The following is a 27,221-nucleotide window of genomic DNA, read 5'->3' as shown; positions in this document are numbered from 1 at the left end:
ACCTCACACCCAGGAACTGCATGGAAGGCACAATAAGCAGGCACTGTTGGTTCAATGGCACTCAATATAAGGCTTGTATAACAGAAGGGGAAGAAGTCTGCATCCCGCAAGAGGTAGCGTCCAGAAAGGCTAAGTCAACCCATATAAGGCATAAGCGCAATATTGAACCTGTCAAAATTCCTGTATGTGATAAATGCAACCGCACTGTCTGGACAGGGGGAAGAATGGAATCAATTTTTCTAGGGTATTATCAGGTGAATAAGTTATGCTATGAAAGTGAACAGTTGGGAATGTGTGCCATGGGAGGAAAAACCTACTGGGTGGGCAAAAATGTGAAATATGAAAACAAGATCCCTTTAAGAAAAGAACCGGTTATCATCGATTTGCTTGAAAATCATGATGATCGAGTCTGCCTACAGTATGACAAGACTTTTTGTTTCTCTAGAAACAAGGAGGGAGTAGACCCAGAAAGTAAGATCCAACAAGTTGCTCAGGAGCTAAAAAGACAGGAATCTGAAATGAGGAGGTGCAGAATAGAACAAGAGAGATTAAAAACCCTGAGTGATCAATACGATCAATTGGAAAAACAGTACAATGATTTCGGTTTACCCACATCAGACAGAAACCTATTTATAGATCTTATGCAAGAGATAGCTACAGAACTGGGTCTGTCAAATTGTTGGATATGTAGGGGGCTGAAATCAGCTGAAAAATGGCCTTGGAAAGGAGAAGAGTTAACACCGGAACAACTGTTAAAATGGGACAACACCAAAATTTCCAAAGTTATACAACGACCAGAAGGATGGGCTCTGGACAAACGGGTAATTGGAACAATTTGTATAAGCCAGGAGGGGAAAGAATACACGGAGATCGTGGGGTACACACACTGTATTTCCACACTGACATTAAGCTCGGATAATAAAAGCCAAATTTAGCAGCCAGAACCTCCCTTGGGGTACTGGAGCCAAGGGAAAAATTATAAATGCGATTGGAGTGAAAAAATTGGCCTTTGCTGGAACAAGATTGCTGGGGCTAACCCTTTCCAATCCATAAGGGAATTAAAGGACTTTTGGAATAAACCAAAAGATATAAAGAGTTGGAAAGCACCAAATGGAATATATTGGATTTGTGGGAAAAAGGCATACAGTGAACTGCCTTGGAGATGGAAAGGGTCATGCACCCTAGGACTGATCAGACCGGCTTTCTTTACCTTACCCCGATCAGAAAGTAGATCACTGGGGGCTCCCTTATATGAAACCCTGGACCGCCAGAAGAGGGAGGTAAGGAAGAAATTCCCTATCTTTGAAGGAAGCCAAAAATGGGGGGAAGAAGAATGGCCCACAGAGCGCATTATTGAATACTACGGGCCCGCCACTTGGGCCCAGGATGGTAGCTGGGGTTACCGTACCTCAATATACCTCCTGAACCGCCTGATTAGACTCCAGACAGTGGTAGAGATCGTATCCAACCACACTGCAGACGCTCTTGAACTACTATCAAAGCAGCATTCGCAGATGAAGGCCTTTATCTATCAGAATAGGATTGCATTGGATTACCTATTAGCTGAAGAAGAGGGGAGTATGTGGGAAATTCAACGAGTCCGAGTGTTGTATTGAGATTGATGATTATGGAGAGGCGATACGAGGACTTGCAGCTGAGATAAAAAGGGTTGCCCATGTGCCCATCCAGAAATGGAATTCAATCCTAAATGCCTCTTGGTGGGACAACCTGTTTAATGGAGCCTGGTGGAAAAAGTTAATTTTCTTTATACTTTGTTCCATAGCCGGAGTCATTTTTCTACCCTGTCTCATCTCTTGTTTCATCCGACTAATACATTCAGTCGTACAAGGGATGCAAATTGCAGCCATGCCTATGGACACAGAGCTTGCAACAGGGAAAACCAATCTAGTTTCAAAAATTATGAAAGTAGAAGAGGATGCTCCACACAAGTGGGCGGCTAGTGCTCTAGCACAATTTGAAAGACAAATAGAAGGCAACGAGTCAGAAGTTAGAGAGTACAAGAAGGTACCTCAAGATCATCAGAGAGAGAAGGAATGGTAAAGAGGTCACAAATAAATATAAATTACAGGAGGGCACTAAAAAAAAAAACATGGAAAAGGCTAAAAATAAACTTGTGAGTAAATTTTTAGAAACTGCATGAATTAGTTTGTTTATAAAAAAGGGGGGGAATTGTTAGAGATATAGTCAGCAATTCATGCAGATAGAATTATATAAAAAGGAATATGTATAAAAGCATCTCTAATTTATAATGGCATCCTTTCTTGCTGGTAACTGAATGGACATACAACCATGATAATAACAGGCTTGTAGCTTTTAAGAGAAAAGACTATGACTTTTACAGTATATCTAAAAACAAACTTACTGTATATAGGGGAAGGGAGAGGGAGGAATTTTTATCCTCAGGATGGCGAAACCGCGGCAGATGGGCAGAGAGGCACCACAACATTTACATGCGAAGGAAACCTCGGATGCACAGGAGATGGGCATTCACAAAAGCATGTGCCCCGTGACACGCCCAAGAGATGATGGCCTGGACAAGATACCTATCTGAGATGACCAGAGCCATCAACACCTTCCATCTGAATGCCAGATTCTGGGAATCGGGGAAGTGTATTATTCAATTCCCGGACGAAGGCTTTGTGCAGCCCAAACCGAAGAAAGAAACCAACTTGAATATGAAGAACTCAGAAAGAAACAAAGGGACTCTGCCGCGGGCAAAATAAATCACATAAGAACCGCTGCCTCGGAGCAGCCAGTGTGGATGAGGGGGACTTGGTGCGATAGAGACCATTTCCCACGTTCACCCAGCTTACCTCCCGGGAGTGTTATGCTGTCCGTTTGATTGTTGGCTGTCGGGACTGTATTACGGTCGCGAAATAAATTCTTTTTATATTTTTATTATAATTGGGCATATTTTCATTTTTACCTATAACAGTTTGAACTTGCAGAACTACTTCCCCTCAGTAAAACACCCAAGACGGAGGTGATATCCCCATGACAAATTTTTATTGTGCAACTGCTGCTCAAAGCTTTTATTACCTTCCACAGACACACGGCAAAAAAAAAATTACACATCAGAAGCTGCTAGATTGATGGGCAACAGATGAAATCCATTCAGTGGCGATTGTACACGTGCAGCAACTCCTGAGGTGCCAAAATCTTAGCCAGGTGGCCAGTCCAACTGACGGCCACCCAGAACGGGTAGATGTATCCGACAGACAGACTGCCCACCCTCGGGCCCTTCATCCACAACCATCCGGAATCCATTGGTCAGGCCCAGGTGAGCAACACACATCTCGCCAACAATCATTACATGCCCAAGAAGCTGGAGAAGGAAGTACAAACCCATAAATAAGTAAAATCAAAAGAAAAAGGAACACATAATGAGGGCAGAGGGCAGGAAGGGAAGGAACGAGAGCAGAGAACCACCCAGAGAAAGCAGCTAGCCAATTCCTAGCAATTCAATCATTGCATGTCAAATTAATGGCCGTCCGACCGCCGGCAACTGAAGCGTTCCAAGCAAAGTTACCAAGACCAATTATGCATGCCATAGGGGCAAAAAGAGCTAGGCAATTTTTCTCAAGCTAAACAGCAAAGGACTACAAAACAGACACACAAGCTGACTTTGTCTCCAGGTTAAAGCCCCCACTGTGTCTTCAGGCAACATCACCAAACCTGGTGGAAAATAAACTTTAGGCTGCCTTTTGCGTGGGCTTACAAAGTCTTTGAACATGGCTTTCATAGCTAAAAGCAAAACATCCAGCACCTCTCAACCAGCTTTGTCCTTCCTTGCCCCTGACCTGCCAAAACCCCAAGCACTCTTCTGCATGTTAGAAGTTCTACTACTCTCACTCTAAACCACAACAATAGGCACCAGACTGTGCTCCAAAACAACACTGCATTTTGCACCAGAAGTACATACCCAGGAACCAGCACTGCTTGATAGCACTGCTTTTAGTCAAAAAGCTCAACTCCATTACAGGCTAGAGGCAAAAAGATGATAGCGCCAGAAAACCCAAAGAAGCCTACTGTGCTCTATCAAGAGGGAAAAGGGGGATGGGAAAGAGTCTAGTAAATGAGGAACTATCTACAGGTACAATATAGCATACAGAAAGCTTACACGGTACTTACAGATTCACCAGAACCTCCTGCTTCAGACAACTCGATAATTGGCTCCTTAGGCATGACTAGGAAAAGCGATAGATCATGGAGCGTACGGCACTGGAGGAAGATTAAACAGTTAAAACATAACCAGCTTCAGAGAAAGCTAAGAGCTAATGCAAACCCATCTGCCCGGCAGAACTTCTACAGAAGCAGATTACCAGATACCCCAAACACAAGCCAGAACATTGATTTTTTTCTTGCATGATTATAATGCTTTCTATACCCAAAACACGACATCTTTACAGAGCGCCCTCCAGAAGTGGGATTTGTCATGCAAGACGATGGGCACAAGGCGATGGGCAACTACTTATGACTAGCAACTTGTGATCAGTGATGTTTTAGTTCAGGCTTATTCTTTCCACAGCAGGTTTCCTATTGGCTTTGTGTGGTCTACGTAGAGGCAGGAGACAAATGGCTTAACTGAATCCTCAAAGAGTTTAGTGAAGTGGAAGAGCAGCGGCCATTCGTTTCCCACAGGACAAGGGAGCTCAAGTATCGAACACACGCATAATGACAGGAAGCCTGCAAGTGCATAGGACGAGTCTGTCTTCTATACCCCCATCCAAGCTCTGCCTTTAAAAGCAGAAGGCATCCCTAACCGGTAACTTTCAGCATTCTAATAACTAAGTCATATGGGATATTACCTTAAAGTTAACATCGCATAGGCAACGGCTGTATTGGTTTCCCCCCCGGGCTAAGCAGCTCACTCTAGTTTCCAGTACCAACACTCGTGACCCTTGCAAGCATGATGTTATCACGGTCTTACTTCCCCACAGAAACAAGTTCTGGAAAGCCGTTGCAGCCTGCAGGATGACCATTTCGTACTTCTTAATTTTTTTATTTTTTTTTTTTTTACTAGAGAAAGCCGGAATTCCTTGTCCTAATAATCCAGTTTGCGGATTCAGAAGCAAAGCCTAGCACAGCAAAGCTGCGAAACCTCTTCGAAGCTGTTAGGAGGCACATTGAGGCCAAGTTACCGTCAGAGGTCCTTATCTACGCGCGCACACGACACGGTGGGGGTGGAATGCGAGGCGAGTCCGGACAGCACCAGCAACCCAGTACGCCCGCGGCAGCCGGAGGGGTGGGGGTGCGGCTCAGAACAAGCTTAGGGGATGGTGCAGTAGAGAGCGCCACAACCCAGAGAGGTCCCGTCCGTCCCCCGTCCCTGCACCCACCCGCAGCAGCACCCTGCCGCTCGCGCGGGCACCGCGCGCCGGGTCCTCGGCTCAGATGCCCGCAAGCGCGGGACGAGGGGGAGAGGGGGGAAGGGAAGAGGAACCGCGCACAGAGCAAAGGTACGGCTACCTCCTCGTCCTCGTCGCTGACGATAGCAGAGAAACGCCTTGCCGATAATCTTTCCGAAGACAGTAGTGGCGCCACCGGGGCCAGAGGCCAGCACCCCCACACTCTCGCCAGCCAAGGACAACGCCCGTGTCCGCCCCGACACTTCCTCCACTAAGCCGGGCCCTTCGCGGCGCCCATTGGGCCGACGGATCGTGGCCCGCGTCTCGATTTGCTGTCTCGCCTGTCGTTTCCGCTTTCCCCCGCCCCCTTGGCGAGTCCGCCCTCGTCGACCTGATGCCCGCGGGGCGCGGAGGGATCTGCCCCGCGTAGTGCTGCGACCCAGAGGGCGGGCTACGAGGTCGCAGAAGAGGCTGTAGTAGCTACAAGTACTGTTTCTTGCTTTTTGTTACCGCATCGAGTCCACTCCAAAGGTGCCTGTGCCTTTTTGCTGCTGCTCCCTCCAGTCAAATGACTGCTTTGGCCAGGACAGGCCTGGCTTTAACTTCTCAGGACATTTTGAAAAAACAACTGAAGTTGCTCTACATTGTTTGCTGAAAGCCCCTCTTACATGGCAGACATTTCTAAGCTGCACTTCTGGAAGCAAATAAAATGTAAAGCGTGCATTCAGCACTGCTGGCTTGAGGGCTCAGGAGAGTAGGATTTGCCTTAAGCTGGATAGGAGGCTTTTAGAAAAATAGGCAGTGCCCTCAAAGCTGCCCAAGGGTGGTCTGTGGTGCCCTGCACCCCTGAGGACAGTGAGCATATTGAATGGTTCACACAACTGTCTTGTAACATATACGAACCCTGCTTTCCTCTATATGGGGCTAAGGAGATCCTTGGCCGCCTTTGAGGCAAGAGCACATTGTCCTATTTTGCAAAGCTGCTTTCCAGCCGATCGGCCTCCAGCATGTACTGGTGCATGGGGTTGTGCCTCCCCAGGCGCAGGACTTGTGTATTCACAGGTTCCTCGGGTGGTCTCAAAAGAGATCTTTTCCTATGATGGAAGGGACTTTGTTCCCCAAGCCCCTGCCTTGAGGTTCAGGGTCCCAAGAGGTTTGATAAACGTGCCAGTGAAAACAGAGGAAAATGAATCGCCGGGTACCACAGCCTTCTCCATGTTGCTGGCCACTAGACCTCCTGGCTTATTTATCAGCGGGGGCCGGGCACGTGGGTTGCATATGCTTTCTTTAGTCTTATTTTCTGACCAATGCACCTGTGGAAGCCCATAGTATGATTCTTTACATCCCCTGCCAAATTCAGCTGCAGCTTTGCCTTAGTTTTTCTGATCCCATCCCTACAGACCTGGGCGGCATCTTTAGATTCTTCCCAGAACGCGTGTCCCTGCTTCCACTACCTATGCGTATCCACTTTGTGCTTCAGCTCGACCAGAAGACAAGGCCGTTACTCAGACACGCTCATCTCCTGCCGAACTTGCCTGATTTCTTACGTCGAACTTATCCTCTTAATCAGGTGGCCTATAGTAGATACCAAGCACAAGGTTTCCTTTGTTGGCTTGTGTGGGATGATGACCATGGAGCCAGAAAAGCGTTAAGGCCTAAACCGTGTAACCTCCACCTTATCTTTACCGATGGAGATCCACATAGATGAGGTCAAGAAAGGACAATATGGCCAAAGGAGGAGTTCATGGGCAGCTAGGATAGCCCTCTTTTGGCTCTGATGAACGGCATGAAATGGAAGGAAGTCTTAAGAGCAGAACTTTGAAGGACACCAAGGCCAAAAATTAACCTTTGCCTGATTAAGGGTCATTTAAGTATTAAAACGCACACTCATGCATATGCTAATAAGCTTACTGAAGTACATGCTACCACCACGTATCTATCACTCAGCTCTCTGCTTAGATCATGCTATATGTAAGGAGAAGCAGATTGGGCTGTATATAAGGAGGGCAGAAATTTCAGCTAGGTAGCAAGAATTCCCAAAAGATATCGGGGACAGTTGCCGGTCTGTTCTCTTCTCCTCCTCCCATGTGGGGCCACCCTCTTGGGAAGCTTCTGCATGCCATTGCTATTATTAGTATTGCATGGGTTAGCACAATGTTATTAGAGGTCTATCACACCTAGTGCATTTCTCAATGGCAGTTGCAAATGTCTATTTCTGTAACTTCAGAAAAGCACTCTGTTCCTGAATCTGTGCTTGCAATGGTTCTTAGAGAACGCTAGCAGACTTACAGCGCTGAATTGGTTGTAATCAGAAATTAAGCCTAACCTCACCCAGTCCCTCTGATCTCTGAGGACCAGCAGGAACGCAAGGGGCTTTATTTTCTGACAAATTTCTTACTCTTAATGCAACAGCTTGGCCTCTAATTTTTACCCATAAGCTCTCAACCTGTTCATCGCTGTCTTTCAAAGACAGCTCTGTACAGGAAATCCCTCTTATTTTTGGTTTACATAGAGGGCCACCTCCGCTCCTCCTTCCTTCTGACCAGCCATTGATTGCAGAGCTCCAGTCATTTGAGTTGTCCCAGCACATTTCTACTATAGTGATTACATTGTTAGCTTTACCGTCTGCACAGTGGTTTCCAGCTCCTCTTTCTTATGCATACTGCATGCATTGGTACAGAGGCACTTCCGTTGAGCTGTTGACTGTGTCACTTTTTTGGACAAGGATCAAGCCCCAATTCCTTTGCAGCATTTCTCAAGTATTCCCCTCTTGTTTCCCAACACATCACCAGCCCCTGGCTCTTCTCTGTTGCTCAAAACTCCATCGTCTTTCCCCACGGAGTCTTGTTTAAAGCCCTCCTTGTAAGTCTCACCAGGGTGCTGGTGAAGATCCTCTTTCCCAACTTGGTCACATGAATCCCATCAGCTCCCAGCAGACCCGGCTTCTCAAAGGCAGATCAATGATCATAGAAGCCAAAACCTTGAGTATGGCACCAGCTACGCAACCCAGCATTCAGCTCTTCAGTCCGTCTCCTCCTTCCTGGACCCCTTCCTCAGACCGGACACCAATAGAGGCGACCATCACCTGTGCTCCCCATCCTTTTAGCATCGCTCTTACAGACATAATAGACTCCTGGGAGGGTTCTAAGTTGCCTTATCTGACGCTACAGAGAAGAGTAGGAGCGGGTGATGATCTGTAGGGTCCACCAGCCTCGGCAGCCTCTCAGTGACACCATGAATGCGAGCTCCTGGTAGGCAGCAGAGCTCTCTAGAGAAATCGGCTGGGTGGGAAATGGCTGTCTCGGTGTTTCTCAGGAGGGAATCTCCAATTACTAATACCTTTATGTGCTTCTCTGGTCACACTGGTTCTAACGTAGGCAGGTGGTTAGGTCAGCTTTGCATGGTTGGCTTTGTCCTGGGTCCTGTCCATTACTCATGTGCTCTTCAGTCTCCTAAACCAGGAGCATCCTGTCGGTTCTGTAGGGGCACTTCAGGAGGTGGGGGAGGGTTCTTCCTCCTACCCTGAGCACAGAAATGCATCCGGTCTCCTTCATCTCAGGAGTTAATTGTGTCAGTCACCCCGAGGTTACATTCTGACTTACCTTCCTTTTGTGCACTCTGAAGGCAGGCCGTCGCTCAGCCTGGGACAGCGTACAATACCTGGCATCGAACTCCTGTCCGTGTACCTGGATTCCCTGCTTCCTGTCAATCTCCTCTTTTAAAACTTACTCGTCCAAGGAGATCTTTCTGCTGGGCACACTTGCAGCTATGACATCCACGGCTGCCTTCGGGTTCTAAGGGGGACTTCAAGGTACTGGAGCTCTTGCCCTGCCCTTTGTTCATTGACCCTGTCCATCACTCCCGCACAGGGCTGCTGATTATTCTCTCCCTCCTCGCACCCTCACTGTGGCAGCAGCTCTCTGACCACAGAGAGCAACACATAACTTTCCCAGGCCTTTCTGAGGAAGGCTGTGAGAAGATCAGAGAAAAGAATGAGAAACAATTCTTATCTTCACTTGCTGCACCTGTTATTGTGAACATGTGGAATGTGTTATGGAGATTTGTTTACCAAAGGGTGGTTTCTTAATTAGCCAATGGTGATGGTGTTTGGATTCAAGGGACAATTAGGTCCAGGTGTATCGGAACTGTCTATAAAAGCAATGGGTTTCTTAATAATCATATATATATAAATATACATATATACATATATACATATACATATATATATATATATATATATATATAATAAAGAGATTGATCAGCCTTCTGTGAATCACGGAGTTAATGGTAATTATTTCCAGTTCGGGGATGCCCTGCCGCAACACCGTGCTTTCAGTTTAAAGCCCTCCTAATGAGGTCGGCTATCCTACTGGCAAAAATATCTTTGCTCCGCTTAGTGAGATGGAGCTCCGCTCTCCCATGCAGATGCTGATACAAAAACAGGGTCCCGTGTTCATAGAACCCAGAAGGCTGTTGCAAGCACCAGCTCCACGGCCAATTATTTACCCGCATTATCAGCGCCCTTATCCTACAACACCTGGACGGCATCAAAAGCATCGGTGGTGGGTTGACCTTGGCTGGATGACAGGTGCCCACAGAGCCACTCTATCACTGCCCCTTCTAAGCTTGACGCAGAGAGAAAAGAAGATGGAAAACAACTCACAGGGTGAGATAAGGCAGTCTACTAAAGGAAAAGAGAAAGTTTTTGCATGAAAAACCAAACAAGAAAAACAAATAATTATATCCTCTAGTTCCCATCAGCAAGCACTTTCCAAGAAGCAGGCCTTCAGCACGCGTAGGGGTTGCTCCAAAACGGAAACGTTGTAAATAACAAATGTTCCCCCTTCCCCCTCCTTAACGTAGCTTTTATTTCTGAGCTGAAGTCATATGGTACAGAATAGCCCTCGGGCCAGTTTGGGTCACCTGGTCTAGTGGTGTCTCCTCCCAGGATCTTGCCCACCCCCAGCCTACTGATGAGGGACAGAATGTTGGAGAGTCAGCGCTGATGCTGTGCCAACACTGCCCAGCAGTAGCCAAAACACTGGGGTGTTATCAACACCTTTCTAGTTACCAATGCAAAGCATGGCACTGATGGCCGCTATGGGGAAAACTAATTCCATCTCAGCCACACCCAATACAAACTCCACCCCTTAATTCACACCATTTGCATCATACTCAGATGCCACAGAATTTTTTATATATATAGATATCTGTCTTCTAATAATTCCGTTGTATTTATTTGTCATGACTGCAATCCCTTCTTACCAACGCTTAGAACTTAAACTCCATGCTTAAACCATCTTTATGCCCAACACACGTATACATTTTCATTAACTACCGTCCCCCTTCCTTTCAAAGATCGATATTATTTTCCCATTCCATGGGTTTCCTCCACCCCTCTGGATGTTTACAAACAGGCCATGACTTGGGCTCCATTCCATCAAGATGGGTGCTCGGGGCAGAAGCGACACACACGATCGTTTGGCACCCTTGCCTGGGCTATTGTTGCACTCTCCTCACGCCTCGTAAAATTCACTCATCGTCGGTTCATGCCACTCCTGCTACTTTACTCCCTGCAACATACAATTTACACTCATTATTTCCCCCCAAGGTTAAATCTCCTTGAGACACACACCAGGTCTCCCCATCCTTCTGCATTACCCACCAAGTACACCCAGGTCCCTGAGCAAAGACAATCCCATTAACAGGTTTGCCTTTTCCCATGGGAGGAGAATTCCACACCAACCTCCTCAGCCACTTTCCTGTGTGTAGTATGGGGACCTTATCTCCTCCCACAGTATGTAGTGGTTTTGTTTGGGCAGGACCAGCGCGGTTAGCACATCTTCTGGTGTTAACCAGACAAGTGGCTTCTGCTAAATTTGCATCCCAATGCTTCCATGCCCGATTGCCTAACCCTCTTGACAGTCCACCATACCTCTCAATCTTTCCAGATGCTTGTGGGTGGTAAGGGATGTGATATATCCACATGCTTCTTTGCCCAAGAGATTACGAGGTTATTTCAAAAACAAGCCTCATTGATTCCATTCTTTCTGGGGTACCATGACACCACAAAATGTGTCTCTCAAGGCCTAAGATGGTGTTTCGAGCATGGCTTAGAGGGTATTTTTCCAGCCAACCAGTAGTTGCCTCTACCATGGTGAGTATGTAAGCTCTTGCCTTGGTGTGTTCATGGCAGTGGTCCAATATAGTCAATTTGCCAGGCCTCACCACCTTTAAAACCCAGCTAGGCCATCTATTCCAAGGAGATTGTACTCGTGTGGCTCACTCGATTGCAGCACATGTTTCACATTCATGGGTGACCTGTGTGATAGCCTCTGTGATCAGATCCACCCCTCGATCACAAGCTCATCTGTAGGTTGCATCTTTTCCTAGATGTCCTGATGTTTCATGGGCCCATCGCACTGTAAATAGTTCACACTTCTGCTCCCAGTCTAAGTCTACCTGAGCTATTTCCATTTTGGCAGCCTTATCTAGCTGTTCATCATTGTGATGTTACTCAGTGGCATGGCATTTGGGCATGTAAACATCTACGTGACATTCCTTCAGAGCCATGTTTTCTATCTGTGCAGTGATGTCCTGCCACAACGCAGCAGCCCAAATGGGTTTACCCTTGCATTGCCAATTGGTCTTCTTCCATTGCTGTAGCCACCTTCATAGGGCATTAGCCACCATCCAGGAGTCACTATAGAGACACAGAACCAGGCACTTTTCTTCTCCTTCAGCGGCCTCAACGACTCGTTCTGTGGGACGCCACACAGCAGCTTTCCACCTCTGATGCTTTCCTCCCACAATGCAGGATACATCAGTAAAGAGACCATGGCCTCTTTCATCTTCTGATAACTCATTATATGGAGGTGCTTCTTGAGCACGAGTGACCTTTCAAAGAAATTATCCTAAATCTCTGCCTTTTTTCATGGATTCTCAGGCAACTGGGTTTCCCCAGTCAAGCTCGTTGTGTGATCAGCACTACCCACCCACTTACTCCATGTAGCGCTGTTTGCACGATGTAACCATGATATTTTAGTGAAAATTCCTCTGCTAGGATTTTTCCTGTCCTGAGGAGCTGAGAGCCTCAGGAAAGAAATGTAAACAATAACTATCTGCTGCTGTGGAGTGCCACAGGTGAATCTTCCATTGGTCCATGTGGATTGTTTTCAATCAGTGACCAATCACAGCCACCTGTGCCAAGGCTGTGAGCAGTCACAGGATTTTTGTTATTCATTCCTGTTCTATTCTTGTCTTTGTAGCCTTCTGATCTCTTTCTCTCTGTTCTTTTAGTATAGCTGTAATGTAGCATTTTAGTATAATATATAACATAATAAATCAGCCTTCTGATCAACATGGAGTCAAGCCTCGTGTCCTCGCACCAGGGGTCTCAGCCTAAGCAACATCCTCACACAAGGGATTGCCAAAACAACAGCACGATGCGTCGAAGGGATGCTTCCTTTGAACATCTAGTGTAGCACAGGAAATTGCAGTGTCAATAGTAGACAGGCTTCTATCCCAAAAACATTTGAGGATGCTCAAACCCGCTCATACGCTGCTAATATTTCTTTTTCAGCTGGAGTGGAGAGGGCCTTCTGACCCTCAATAACCCCGGCTCCAAAACCCTAATGATCGACTTTGGGTTTCTCTTGATGTTCTTTGCCAGAGGCTCCAAGTGAGACCATGCTACCTAGCTGCAGCGTAGAGTATATTTTGCAGGGCTGGTGCAGTCTGAACAGGCCCAAGAGCTACCGCACAAGCTATTTCCTCTTTGATCTGCTCAAAGGCCTGTTGTTGCTCAAGGCCCCGTTCAGAATGGTTCTTCTTCCGGGTCACTTGATAGAGGGGCCTCACAAGCTGACTATAACCTGGAATACGCATTATCCAAAACCCCAGGCAGCCTACGAAAGAGGGTATTTCCATCTTCTTAGCTGGTGAAGACATAGTTCCTATCTTCTTAACCACATCCATAGGCACATGACAGCGGCCATCCTGCCATTTGACGCCCAAGAACTGGATGTCCCATGCAGGTCCCTTGACCTTGCTTTTCTTTATGGCAAACCCAGCTTTCAGAACATTCTGAACTATTCTTTTTCCCTTCTCAAACACTTCTTCTGCTTCAGTGCCCCACACAATGATGTCATGAATGCATTGCAGACGTTCAGGGGCATCACCCATCCTCAGTACACTTTGCATCAGTCCATGGGAGATGCTAGGGCTGTGTTTCCACCCCCGGGACAGTCGATTCCTGGTGTATTGGACACCCCGCCACATGGAAGCAAACTGCAGTCTGCACTCTGCTGCCAAAGGAATTGAGAAAAATGCATTGACAATGCCAAGTGCAGCACACCACCTGGCTGCCTTTGACTCCAGTTCATATTGGAGCTCTAACATGTGCAGTACAGGAGCACTCAGTGGGGGCATTATTTCATTGAGGCCACGATGGTCTACTGTTAACCTCCACCCTCCATCAGACTTTTGCACTGGCCACATGGGACGACTAAAAGGTGAGTGAGTCTTGCTGATCGCTCCTTGGCTCTCCTTATTCACCTTTTCTTTGACACTTCTGGGGGGCAATTACTGTAGTCGTTGTTGTTTGGGTCCCTATCTCAGCCATAGTGTCCTCAAATGCACTTTGGGTCCCTGCCTCAGCCACACTCCTCTGACAGTACTGAACTGTGGCTCAACAGGGATAGCCCAGGGCCTCGTACAGGGTGAGAAGCTGCTGGGTTTCATCGGGGTAGGTAAGGCACCCTTCTATCAGGTGACACAATCGTTTGCCAGGGCTCATTGCCTGTTTAGGTGTAAAGTCCCAGGCAAGGGGAGGTGATAACCACTCTAGGAACCTGCCCAAATCCTTCCACACACACTGCCATCCAGGGACCAGCCGCTTCAGGGCACATTTCAATATCTCCTCACCTACAGTTTGTTTTGTCTTACAGCAGGATGACACCAGATTCCACAAACCCCATAGTAGGCCAACAGTATTAGTTAATAGTATTAATAGTATTCAACAGCTTACATGAGGAAGAACAAGGAACACGGGAGCCTGCATTCTAAAACAATACACATCAATCCCAGATAGGGAGAGGGAGAGGGATTCCCTCATTGTCCCCAGAAGATAGCTCCTCCAGCACAACAAAGCCACCAATGTCACAGCAAAGCGCAGAGACACTGTTTGTATTAACATGTTCCCAAACTGAACAAAACAAAGAGATAAGCAGCGTACCCCACAAACTCCATGTCCACGCACAGGAGCTTGCTACTCAAGAACTGCTATTACTATACCATGCAAGATATATAACTGCCATTGTCTCAGCTCACGTTAGGAACCAAAAAGGACTGGTGTGGGTTTATCTTGGCTAGATGCCAGGTGTTCAGCCAACAACTCTGTCACTCCCCCTTCCCAGCTGGACAGGAGAGATGAAAAACAACTTGCAGATTGAGATAAGGCAGTTTACTAAAGCAAAAGTGAAAGTTTGCGCATGAACAAGGAGAGGGGAAAAAACCCCCAACCTTATTGTCTACTTTTGATCAGCAAGCACTGCCTAGCCACTTCCTGGGAAGCAGGGCTTCCAGACACGTAGCAGTTTCTCTGGAAGGTAAACACTGTAAATAAGAAATGCCCCCCTTTCCTCCTCCCTTTACCTAGCTTTTATTTCTGGGCTGATGTCATATGGTACAGAATATCCCTCTGGCCAGTTTGGGTCAGCTGGTCTAGTGGTGTCTCCTCCCAGGATCTTGCCCACCCCCAGCCTACTGATGCTGGGGCAGAATGTTGGAGAGACAGCGCTGATGCTGTGCCAACACTGCCCAGCAGTAGCCAAAACACTGGTGTGTTATCAACACCTTTCTAGCTACCAGTGCAAAGCACGGTGTGGGAAAATGACCGGGGACCCTGTGGACCGGTAACTGGGGATTCAATTAGAGGAAACTTAGGACTTATATTAGCATCCTCACAGGAGTTATAACAGTACGGGAATTATAGGGTAAATCACAGTTGCTGCTCCCTGAGTGGAATACAGTTGGCATGACTTGAAACCTATTCCATGATGATTCCCCATACACACACACACCTGCTAAGAGGGATGGAATGGAGGGTGGAGCGGAGTGAAGGCCAGGCTCTGCAGAAATCCTTGCAGGGAAGGGAACTCCATGGTACTTTGCAGCTGATAAACAGCATACCACCTGTCAACCAAGGGAGACAGGGGAAGATGTCTTACTGCTGAGACAGCAACTGTGGTGAAACCACTCTCCTTAGATGAACTTGCTTCATTAAAGCCTAATAATAATAATAATATTAACGCACACCTCCGTCCCAAAGGTACCCACCTCCAAAGTGCGACCATCCCTCACTGGGCATGTGCTCTCTGTTCTTTCTGACTGTACCTGTAAAGCAAAGTAAGAGAATTCTACACCAATCAGTAACAAAGGTATGTATGACTAGAGTCACTCGAGCTCCACTTAAACACACAGAAATAGTATAAAAATAAGTCAAGAATGGGGAAAATTTAGGGAAGACTCCATCGTAGCTGCTGGGATCAGTTGATTGGCTGAACCTGTCTTCTCCCCCATAGAGATGCCTATTGGATAAGAATCATACTCTATGCATGCTGAACATTTTATTGGGGATTAGAGCTTGTCTGTGTATTCCTTCAAATATATTTTTGCAGTCAGACACTATCACCGACAATCTTCGAACCTTAACCTGTCACAATTTATATTAATAAAGCGTGTCATTCCATAAAGTGTTAGTGTGAATCTTTGGCAGACGCTACCAGTCAGCAGCAGCAGGGTAACACAATGGGTAAAGGGGAAGACCTGCTGCAGGGGTCTCTCTTACACTGTTGGTGTGTTTCCCTAAGCCACTCGAACCACCCTCTGATCCTGTAGGACTGCTCAGTGAAGGATCCCCCCAATGGGATGCTGACAGACTGGTCGGGCACAACGGTCTCAACTTTCCTGAAAGACAGACAAATTAACCACTAAAGACTGAGTAAATCTCCCCACACCAAGGGTCAAGGAAGCCTCCTCCCTTTTTCACGTGACACACGGCACTGTGAGAGCTGCTACGGGGAAATGAACTCCATCTTAGCAACACCCAAACCAGCATCATTGGGGCCTGATTCTCAGCTGTCCTTTGCTGCTGAAATTGCAGTTATAGAAGACGGATTGGTACCTGCCCTTCACTCAAACCAACATTCAGTCCTGTTCCTAAAATCTCTAAGCCACCAACCCCTTCTACAAGGAAGAATATGCCTTTTAGGCTTTATGAGGTCAGACCATGGCTGGCTGCCAGGGGCTCAGCCAGCTGTTCTCTCACCACCCCTCCTCAATAGGACAGGAGGAGAAAATAAGATGAAAAAGTTCCTTCAGGACATAGCCACCTGCCAGATCTAAGGGCAGCAGGGAAATACCTGCCCCAGACAGCGCTTTACCCTTTCTTAAATATGCTTACACAAGGGTGCCACCAGCTTTGCTGAGTTGCTCGCTTTTGGCTCTCAGGGAAGTCTGGTGCCTAGCTGGTGAAAACTAGCTGTGACTAGTGCAGAGCAGACCACCGCCTCTTCTCACAGAGGCCATGCCTGCAGGCCACACTCTGTGTGCAGTTCTCTTCCCCAGAATTCAATACAAAGAGGCGGACAGAATGGAGAGCGTCCCAAGGAGGGCCACGAAGATGCTCAAAGGGCTGGAGAACCTGCTTTTGCTGATACCTTTTCTGCCGATTCTTCAAGCGACCTAAAACAACCATTTGCACTACTTGGCAGAGTCAGAGGGATGGCAAGAGATATCACTGAATACTTACAGAAGCAGGGAATAAGCCTAAGTCTTAAATACTCGGACAAATGGGCTCAGCATGATCCAAAAGCTGTGGAGGAACATCTAAATACAGCTAGCGGCTGCATGAAGGCCAGCAATGACAAAGGAATTAGTTGCAAAATGCTAGGCACCTGCCTAGACTCAGTGGGAACCTCCACACAGTATTCCAGTACTTCAAGGGAGCCACATGGAGAAGACAAGGGACAACAGGCACAAGTTGCACCAGTCCCCATTGCTGGAGGTTTTCCACATGCGGTTGGACAGGGTGCTAAATAATGTCATCTAGGCACCCTTTCCCACAAGAGGCTGCAACAGATGATCTTTCAAGGTCCCTTCACACCTGGGCTGGTCTAGGATACTACGATTCTCCAGTGGGGGTAGGGGAGTTTTAACTGGGGGGGGGTCTGCAGCATGGTGCCAAGGGAGATTGTGTGCTCTGACCCGCGACTTTGCTGCGTTGCAACTCAGCACTACGACTGAGTCCTGCCTACCTTCCCCACCTGTGCCCGCTGCTGCTGAGAAGATTCCAGCTGTCCGCCACCGCACCTCGACCACTACTAGCACTGAGACCAGCTGCCACCCCCGTGAGTTTGCAGGAACCCTTTTGAAAGGGGAAGCACCCCCTTTTCCTCTCTCTGGACATAACATCACTCCTATGCTGCCGGGAGTATACCCTCATGGAGTGTACACTTTCTCCTTAGCTGGGGGACGCCTGCTCCTAATAGCAGAGACTCTCGTCTGTCCTGGCGAGATATGGAAGATACCCTGCTTAACCTCCTCTCTTAGTTTCTGGTAGCCCTCTTCAATTTTCTCTTCCAGGCTCCAGACATGCCCAGCCAGTTTCGTTTCCACAGGCGAAACGTGGGCACAAAGGTGCCTTTCCCTCACACTTGACAGCAGTCGTCGCCAGAGGCTCAGAGTTTCCTGTCTTTTCCCGATCCCCTGGTCAATAGCCACACCCCGGGACAGGCATCCCTGTTGCCTGCCTACGATACCATCCGGAATTCTATCATTAGCCATAGCATCCCGGATTCAGAGCAGCCTGGTCAACATGGACTCATTTGCCTCGCATGTGAACTCTCTACGCAGCTCACGCAGCTTGCCCAGGGATAATAGGGATCGAGTGACGTTTTCTGGCTCTGTCTCTTCTGCTGGATGTGAAGGTCCTGCCTCTTCCTCGTCATTCACTATGCGGATTTTCTTTTCTGAACAAGGGCGACTGCCACCAGCTTAGGCTGTCCTTCTGGTCCAGCAATGGCTTGCATGCATACGGTGCCTGTTGATTTTGTGAAATACAAAGTTGTGTTTCGTATCAGGTAAATAAAGGTAACCTGTGTAATTGTAATTGTGAAATGTGGGGAACAGGGCCGTGGGACAGTTATAAAGATGAGTTCTAATAAACAACCGTGGAAAGCAAAGCATGGAAGAAGGCCTTTGAACCAATCTTTTGTTTGCAATTAACTATTATAAGTCTTAAGCTGTTTTTGTAATAAGAACCTTTGAATTATAGCTTTAGAATGTTGCTTTGTATTAGGGATTTTAAACTGTAGCTTTAGAATGCATAAAGGATTTAAACAAAAGAAGGAAGTGAACCCATCCCAAGTTCCTATCGAAATGGCGAAAACATCCTGAAAAAGGAAGATGGACATCAATGTCACTGATTACTGATTTAGAAAGGGAAGCTGGACATCATTGTCATAGATTAATGGTCCTAGAAAATAGATGCTGGACTCCACATCTGTCAGCTGGGCCCCACCATCTGGGATATACATCCTGGGATATTGAAACCTGGAATAGATCACAATAGAGTATAGAAATTGGAAAGGAACCAAACATCAGCAAGGCCTTTGACACTGTCTCCCACATCATACTCCTGGAAAAGCCGGCAGCCCACGGCTTGGACAGGAGCACTCTTTGCTGGGTTAAGAAATGGCTGGATGGCTGGGCCCAGAGAGTGCTGGTGAACGGTGCTGCATCCAGCTGGCGACCGGTCACCAGTGGTGTCCTTCACGGGCCTGTGCTGGGACCTGTTTTGTTCAATATCTTCATTGATGACATGGATGAGGGTATTGAAACCTCCATTAGTAAGTTTGCAGGTGGCACCAAGTTGGGGGCATGTGCTGATCTGTTGGAAGGGAGAAGGGCTCTGCAGAGAGACCCAGAACGGTTGGATGGATGGTCAAAGTCCAATGGGATGGAGTTTAATAAGTCCAAGTGCCAAGTCCTGCACTTTGGCCACAATAACGCCCTGCAACGTTATTGGCTGGGGAAGGTGTGGCTGAACAGTGCCCAGGTGGAAAAGGACCTGAGGGTACTGGTCGACAACAGACTGAACATGAGCCAGCAGTGTGCCCTGGTAGCCAAGAAGGCCAACGGCGTCCTGGTCTGTATCAGGAACAGTGCGTCCAGCAGGAGCAGGGAGGTCATACTTCCCCCGTACTCGGCACTGCTGAGGCCACACCTTGAATACTGTGTCCAGTTCTGGGCCCCACGTTTTAGGACGGCCGTCGAGACGCTTGAGCACGTCCAGAGAAGAGTGACAAGGCTGGTGAGGGGCTTGGAACACAAGCCCTATGAGGAACGACTGACGGACCTGGGGTTGTTTAGCCTGGAGAAAAGGAGACTCAGAGGTGATCTTATTGCATTCTAAAACTTCCTGAAATGTGGTTGTAGTTAGGTGGGGGTCGGTCTCCTTCTCCAGGCAACAAATGCCAGAACGAGAGGACACAGTCTCAAGCTGCGACAGGGGAAATATTGGTTGGATTTTAGGAAGAAGTTTTTCACAGAAAAAGTAATACAATATTGGAATGGCCTGCCTGGGGAGGTGGTGGAGTCACCATCCCTGGATGTGTTCAACAAAAGACTGGATATGGCACTTGGTGGCGTGGTTTACTTAAGGTGTTTGGGGCATGGGTTGGACTTGATGATCTTGAAGGTCTCTTCCAACCTAGTTATTCTGTGATTCTGTAAGCATGGTGCAGACAGTGCAAGCCGTATAGAGAAAACTTAGCAGAACTAACAAGAAGATCATGCTGCCCTTAACATCTAGAGGGAACTCAACATTCTCAAAAACTGTTGTAGCAGGCCTGAAGGGCTGGAAAACAACATTCTCTCCACTTCACCCCACAGGCTTGCTGCCTTATACTTTTCAAATCCTGTACTGCATTAGTGCATAACTCTGAACTCCATATAAAGTGTTAGCCATCTGTCTCCACATTTTAGTCAGACAAAATGACCACCCTAGTCTTGAGATCCAAGGACACCCTACTGCCTCAGGCCCTGGAAATGATAAACAAAAGAGAATTGGGGGAGGGGAGCAAACTGGGGGCATATGACTTCATTACCTGAAGCTGTAATTGGAGGATTTACCCCTGATATGTAAATGGACCAAACTTATATCTGTCTGGAAAACTCATGACCATCGTCCATCTTGGGTGTAGCCTCTGAGGCTTCTGACTGCCTGTAGCAGGCACAAGGCCTGCAAGGCCTTGGCGATCAGAAGCCTGAGCTAGGAAATGCCAAAGTCAGCATGACTAAGGCTTTAGAAGCCCCTCTCTTCCGTCTTTCGGACCCTGCTATCTCCCTGCAAATCCATAGGTCACTTTCCCCTGACCCGTACTATTGGACAGTTTTCAAAACCCCTGTAGGGTATAAAAACCCCTAACTCTGCCCAGTTCGGGAGAGGAGAGCTGTCACTGGACCCTTCGCGGACACCCGAATAAAAGAACCCTGCGGAACCCATACAGCGCTTCTCCCTCTCTCTCTGCGTCTGCTGCGCGGCACCTAGGGCGATGGCACCTGGCAAGCTGAAAGAGCTGAAATCACAAAAGAGCTAGCTGCAAATCACTATAGCTTGCCTGGGTTGCCTGAGCCCCCCGCTGAGCTATCCTGGCCGGCCGGCATTCCCCGCTGGGCTTCTGCCCTGAGGGTAATAGCCCGCCATAACTGACCAAGGTGTGCCTTTTGAAGGCCTTTAATAAATACCTACTTTTATTCTCTTAACCTTGTCTAGCCTCTGTTCCAAGTAGCCACTCCAAGGCATCAGGCTGTGTGCCATTATTAATGAGGCCCCAGAGGTAGCAGCACAGGCTAGGACAGGCAAACAAGACTGAATACACATTCCAAATGAAACTCATTGCCTCTGATGTTACCATGCCATAAACGCAGAAAATCAGCAAAGCAGCTTTGATTCCTCTCCTGCTCATAAAGAGAGCATCATGATGAGCAAATACTTCCCCCAATGCAGAAATATGTACAGGGCACAACATGCATGTGAATACACCAAGAAACATGATGATCAGGAAAGTTGCCATACCCCAATACACAAATGCTTTAGAACAAAACTGTAATTCCGACCTCTCGCGAGCCTCACATTGGGCGCCAAAAGATGTGCTGGTTTAAAAGTAAACCGGCAGGGGAAATGAATCCCATTCAACTACCTCAAGAGAGATTACAGGTCGGAGCTACAATTTACTGGAGATTACAAAAAATACAATGAAACAGAGAAAACTGGCTTTAACCCACAAAGTCGGAGTCTATATTGGCACACTGTTCGTAAGTTGAGGGTCACAGTACTGTTGAAATTCTGGTCTTCCTCTGGATCCATCAAATGGAGGTGCCCCATGTGCCCAAACCCAAAGATTATATATATGCTCAGGTTCAGGTGAGAATGCTCAGTACCTCCCCCAGGACAGGGAGTTTCACAGTGGAGGAATGTAATACTGTGAGTCGTGGGATATTCTGGGAGTCTTTGATGGTCTAAGTCCTTGCAGCTGTCTATTACCCTAGTGCCATGGAGTCCATTATGGCCCAATAGCAAAGATAACCCCTCCCCACCCCCCACCCAGGCTGGTGCTTCCCCAGAGGAGAGTCATCAGGGCTGAGTCATTTGTGTGAAGAAAAGAAACACTACCCCACCTTTGAAGGTTTGCCTCTACTCCCTTATGTCATTTAACACCCATCTTGTAACCTGAGGTGTTGGGTGTACAGGAGGCAGCTACTGCAACTGATCTATCATTAGCAGTTATTCAGGAATGACACAGAGGGTGGTACAGTACAGTTTGCTTACATGCACATAGTGCTAAACTGGCACCCTACTCCCGTTACCAGGACACCCAGGTCCAACAGGAGGTGGATGCTTCCATCACAGTGCACCATGGTGAAACCACCCTTGGAAAGCATGCATGTAGCCTCACACACAGCATCTTCTACAGTTTTAGCAGCAGCCTACACGGCCTTTCTGTACATTGGCGTACCACTGCCAAAGAGCTAAGACTTTGCTTCCTACAAGACACAGGAGACACTGCTAAGCGCTTCCAGCTTCACACAAACAGGCCAATCACTATCTATCTCTGAAATGCTGTTGTCTGGCTGAAACATTCCACATACTTGCATTCCAGGGAGACACCTTTTTGTTAGAGATATAGTTAGTAATTCATGCAGATAGAATTATATAAAAAGGAATATGTATAAAAGCATCTCTAATTTATAATGGCATCCTTTCTTGCTGGTAACTGAATGGACATACAACCATGATAATAACAGGCTTGTAGCTTTTAAGAGAAAAGACTATGACTTTTACAGTATATCTAAAAACGAACTTACTGTAATATAAGGGAAGGGAGAGGAATTTTTATCCTCAGGATGGCGAAACCGCGGCAGATGGGCAGAGAGGCACCACAACATTTACATGCGAAGGAAACCTCGGATGCACAGGAGATGGGCATTCACAAAAGCATGTGCCCCGTGACGCCCAAGAGATGATGGCCTGGACAAGATACCTATCTGAGATGACCAGAGCCATCAACACCTTCCATCTGAATGCCAGATTCTGGGAATCGGGGAAGTGTATTATTCAATTCCCGGACGAAGGCTTTGTGCAGCCCAAACCGAAGAAAGAAACCAACTTGAATATGAAGAACTCAGAAAGAAACAAAGGGACTCTGCCGCGGGCAAAATAAATCACATAAGAACCGCTGCCTCGGAGCAGCCAGTGTGGATGAGGGGGACTTGGTGCGATAGAGACCACTTCCCACGTTCACCCAGCTTACCTCCCGGGAGTGTTATGCTGTTTGATTGTTGGCTGTCGGGACTGTATTACGGTCGTGAAATAAATTCTTTTTATATTATTATTATTATAATTGGGCATATTTTCATTTTTACCTATAACAAACTTGGTGACCAGCCCGACATGATCTGATAAGGATTCCAGGGTCCCCTCTCGAGGTCCAGGCGGCGCCCCGCTGAATTCAGCGGCCGGACGATATTGGGATAGCCCAGCGGAACCAATCAGATTATACAAACTTTTTGTAGCCTAAAAAACAAAGCCACAATCGAAAGGTAAAAATGTGCCCAGAGCTCTCGAGGATGGAGATAATTCTCCGTATTGCCGGCAATTTTTACTTGTAAAAATGACGCGCACAAAGGCTCCACGCAGGAAAATGAACCGTAAGTATCGCGTGGTTGAGTGGGGAGTGATCGAGTGTGTATGTGACGTGATAAATATCACGAAGCGAGTGTGGACTCCAAGATCGCAGTTCCACTCTTCCACGAGGAAAGTGGTCGGTCGCGGGGGAAGCGGGTGAAAAGCTCGTTTGGAACACATACCAACCCAAAAAGCCCCGGGAAACGAAAGGGGAAAGGGGGGTGTTTTATCGATCACGGGCTGGATCAGGAGGGAACGGGGAGTCCATAAAAACCCAAGGAAAGATGAGACCTCGCTGGATCCAGGGATAGGTAAGAGAGCTCTTCATTTTCTTGACTAAAAATCCGTGGCTCGGTTCACTGCGCGACCAGTAAGTCAGCAATAGGTTTTTCTTTTTTGGTATACCAATAAAAACAGAAAAAAGCAGTTCGGCTACTAAATAGATTTAGTAACAAGGAAGGTAAGTAAAAGAAAAAATGGGGTTGAAAAAGAGCAAGATCCAGGGAAAGACTCCTGAAAAATCAGGAAGGAGGGGAAGGTGTAATACTCCCGACATACCGAGGCACAGTCCTCTGGGGTGGATGTTAGAACATTGGGAGGATTGCCCTACGAGGAGGCAAAAATCTAAAGAAAAGGTAATCTACTATTGCATGGAAAAATGGGCTGATATGGAAATTAGGAAATATATATTCTGGCCGACGTTCGGATCGTTTTATAAAGAAATATGCAGAGCACTGGGGGAGTTTGTGTTTGAGGAGGGTTCTACAGGGAAGGAATTGGAGTATGCTCATTTGTGGGAATACGCCAGTATCAGGCTATTCCCCATCAGAACTTCTAAGCAACAAAAGGATTTACTAAAGGCCTGGAAGCCCCTGGAGAATCTTCCTCCTCCATACCCAAACCCTCAGATGCAGGGACCCCTCCCCGAACCCGAGAACCCCGGACACCGCCAGGCAACACCGCAGACGCCACCACCAGAAGTCCCATCCCCACAAGAGCAAGCGTCAGCAATCCCATCCCCACCAGAACGGACATCATCCCTTCCTCCTCTGGCGCAACAAGAGGAGAGCTCTACACGCGTGCATACATCAGCAGGGAAGGGATCCCCACCCACCAGTCGCATGAGACGCAAAACCTGGAAAACGCACCAGGACGATAGCGAGGACGAGGAGGGACAAGAGGGTCTCTTTCCTCTCAGGGAAGTCCCAACTGCTCCAGGGGTTATTGGTTATGTAAACATGCCAATAAATTCAGGAGATGTGCGGGCATTTAAAAAGGAGATGGGAAGGATCATGGATGATCCGTTGGGGGTGGCGGAGCGGCTGAATGAATTTCTAGGGAACAGCATTTATTCATATGATGATATTTGTGCTATTATGAGGTCTCTGTTTAATGTGGAAGAGCGGGACATGATACGGGCGGCTGCAATAAAGGATTGGGAACGCAGAAACCCACAAGCGGGGAGCGGGGAGGATAAATGGCCCAGCCAGCGGCCATCCTGGAATGCCCAGGTAGAAGGGGATCGGCAGAAGATGATAGAACTAAGGAACATGATTATACAGGGTATCCGGGGGGCGGTGCCAAAGGGACAGAATCTGGGGAAGGCTTTGGGGGAATGCCAGGGGAAAGATGAAACTCTTACCGAATGGCTAGAAAGGCTGAGGAAAAGTCTCCAAATGTATTCAGGTACGGACCCTGACTCTCCGGTAGGAGCCATACTATTAAAAACACAATTCGTAGCCAAATCATGGGAAGATATACAGAAAAAGCTAGAAAAATTGGAAGAGTGGCAAGAGAAGACATTGCAGGAGCTATTGCGGGAGGCACAAAAGGTATACATGCAGAGGGAGGACGAAAAACAAAAGATTCAAGCGAAGGTTCTGGTGGTGGCAGTGAGGGAAGCCCAGAAGCAGGAGAAGAATCCAACCACCGGGAAAGCGGCACAGGTGCAGAAACCCACGGGGAGACCCGCGCACCCACCGAGGAAACCTGCACCCCGGCAAAGGGAAGCACCGGAGTGCTATTATTGCAAGCAAAAAGGACACTTTAAAAGGGAATGCAAAAAAAGGATGAAGGATGAAAAGATGTTCCAAGAAGACTAGAGGTGTCAGGGGCTTTTTAATATGGGGTCTGTAACACCGAGGGAGCCCTTGATAAAACTTAAGATTGGATCCCATAAGCAGGAAATAGTATTTTTAGTAGACTCTGGGGCTGAGAGGAGCACTGTACAACATCTTCCACGGGGATGCTCTAAAAGCGAGGATTTCATGATGGTAATCGGGGTGAAGGGGGAAACCTTTAAAGCACCAGTGATCAAAGACGTGGAAATAGAATCGAAAAATAAAACATGCTTACGGAATATGTTGTTGGTAGAAGAAGCTGACTATAACCTGTTGGGAAGGGATTTGATGGCAAACTTAGGCGTCAGCCTGATAGCTCAAGAATCATGACTCGTGGTGAGTTTATATAAGCTAACTTCAGAAGATGAGGGAAAAATAAACCCTAAGGTATGGCATAAGGAAGGAGAGGCGGGGAGACTGGAAATGGAACCCCTATTGATAGAAATAGAGAAACCGGAGGACCCCATTAGGGTGAAACAGTACCCACTGCCTCTGGAGGGTCGGTGGGGTTTAAAACCAATCATAGAAGATTTAATAAAGGTACTTTAGAACCATGTATGTCTAGGCACAATACTCCCATTCTTGCGGTCCGAAAATCAGACAGGAGCTATCGCCTGGTTCAGGATCTGAGAGCAGTTAACCAGAGGACTAAGACTTTGTTTCCCACTGTCCCTAATCCGTATACCCTACTAAATAATGTGTCGCCAGAAGATATCTGGTACAGCGTAATTGATTTAAAAGACGCTTTTTGGACCTGCCCTCTGGCAGAAGAGAGCCGAAATTATTTTGCCTTTCAATGGGAGGATCTGGAGACAAATCGTAAGCAACAACTCAGATGGACCTCCCTGCCACAGGGGTTTGTAGACTCACCAAACCTGTTCGGCCAGGCTCTTGAACAGCTCCTAAGCAAATTTGTCCCGGAAAAGGGAACCAAATTACTACAATATGTAGACGACCTATTGATAGCGGGTCCCAATGAGGAGGGAGTGCAATCAACCACCATTTCCCTTCTAAACTTCTTGGGAAACAAAGGTCTAAAAGTCTCAAAGTCCAAACTGCAATTCACAGAACCCGAGGTAAAGTATTTGGGTCACTGGCTGGTAGAGGGAAAGAAAAGGTTAGACCCTGATAGAACAGCCGGAATTATCTCCCTGCCTTCTCCTCAGTCAAAACGAGAGGTGAGACAAATTTTGGGATTATTGGGCTTCTGCCGGCAATGGATTGAGGGGTACAGTGAAAAAGTAAAATTTTTATATGAAAAATTAACTACAGAAAAACCCAAGTGGAACGAACAGGATGTAAAGAGCTTTAGGGAATTAAAAGAGTCTCTCATTGTAGCTCCGGTATTGAGCCTGCCAGATGTAAAGAGACCTTTTCAATTATTTGTAAATGTAAGCAATCACACTGCTTATGGAGTATTAACACAAAATTGGGCAGGATCAAAGAAACCGGTGGGTTATGTGTCCAAACTTCTGGACCCTG

The 27,221-nt window shown here is 47.3% G+C and overlaps 1 protein-coding gene across 44 annotated transcripts in view; it reads right to left on the bottom strand.

The window, feature by feature from the left end:
* Positions 1-27,221, bottom strand: part of LOC135289121 (uncharacterized) — a 262,105-nt gene that overhangs the window by 196,064 nt on the left and 38,820 nt on the right. For 38 of the 44 annotated variants that reach the window (XM_064402475.1, XM_064402478.1, XM_064402480.1 and 35 more), the window contains 2 exons: positions 15,708-15,764; positions 4,153-4,242 (listed from right to left, as the gene is read on the bottom strand). In XM_064402475.1, the coding sequence (XP_064258545.1) occupies positions 4,153-4,242; positions 15,708-15,764 (147 nt within the window). Of the gene's footprint in view, positions 1-4,152; positions 4,243-5,490; positions 10,943-11,304; positions 13,676-15,451; positions 15,564-15,707; positions 15,765-27,221 lie in introns of all 44 variants that reach the window. The other 6 variants (XM_064402495.1, XM_064402497.1, XM_064402496.1 and 3 more) reach the window with 3 other exon arrangements.

The sequence above is a fragment of the Passer domesticus genome, chromosome W (assembly GCF_036417665.1).
Source record: "Passer domesticus isolate bPasDom1 chromosome W, bPasDom1.hap1, whole genome shotgun sequence".
Lineage (NCBI taxonomy): Eukaryota > Metazoa > Chordata > Aves > Passeriformes > Passeridae > Passer > Passer domesticus.
This window is presented reverse-complemented; position numbering and strand designations above follow the sequence as displayed.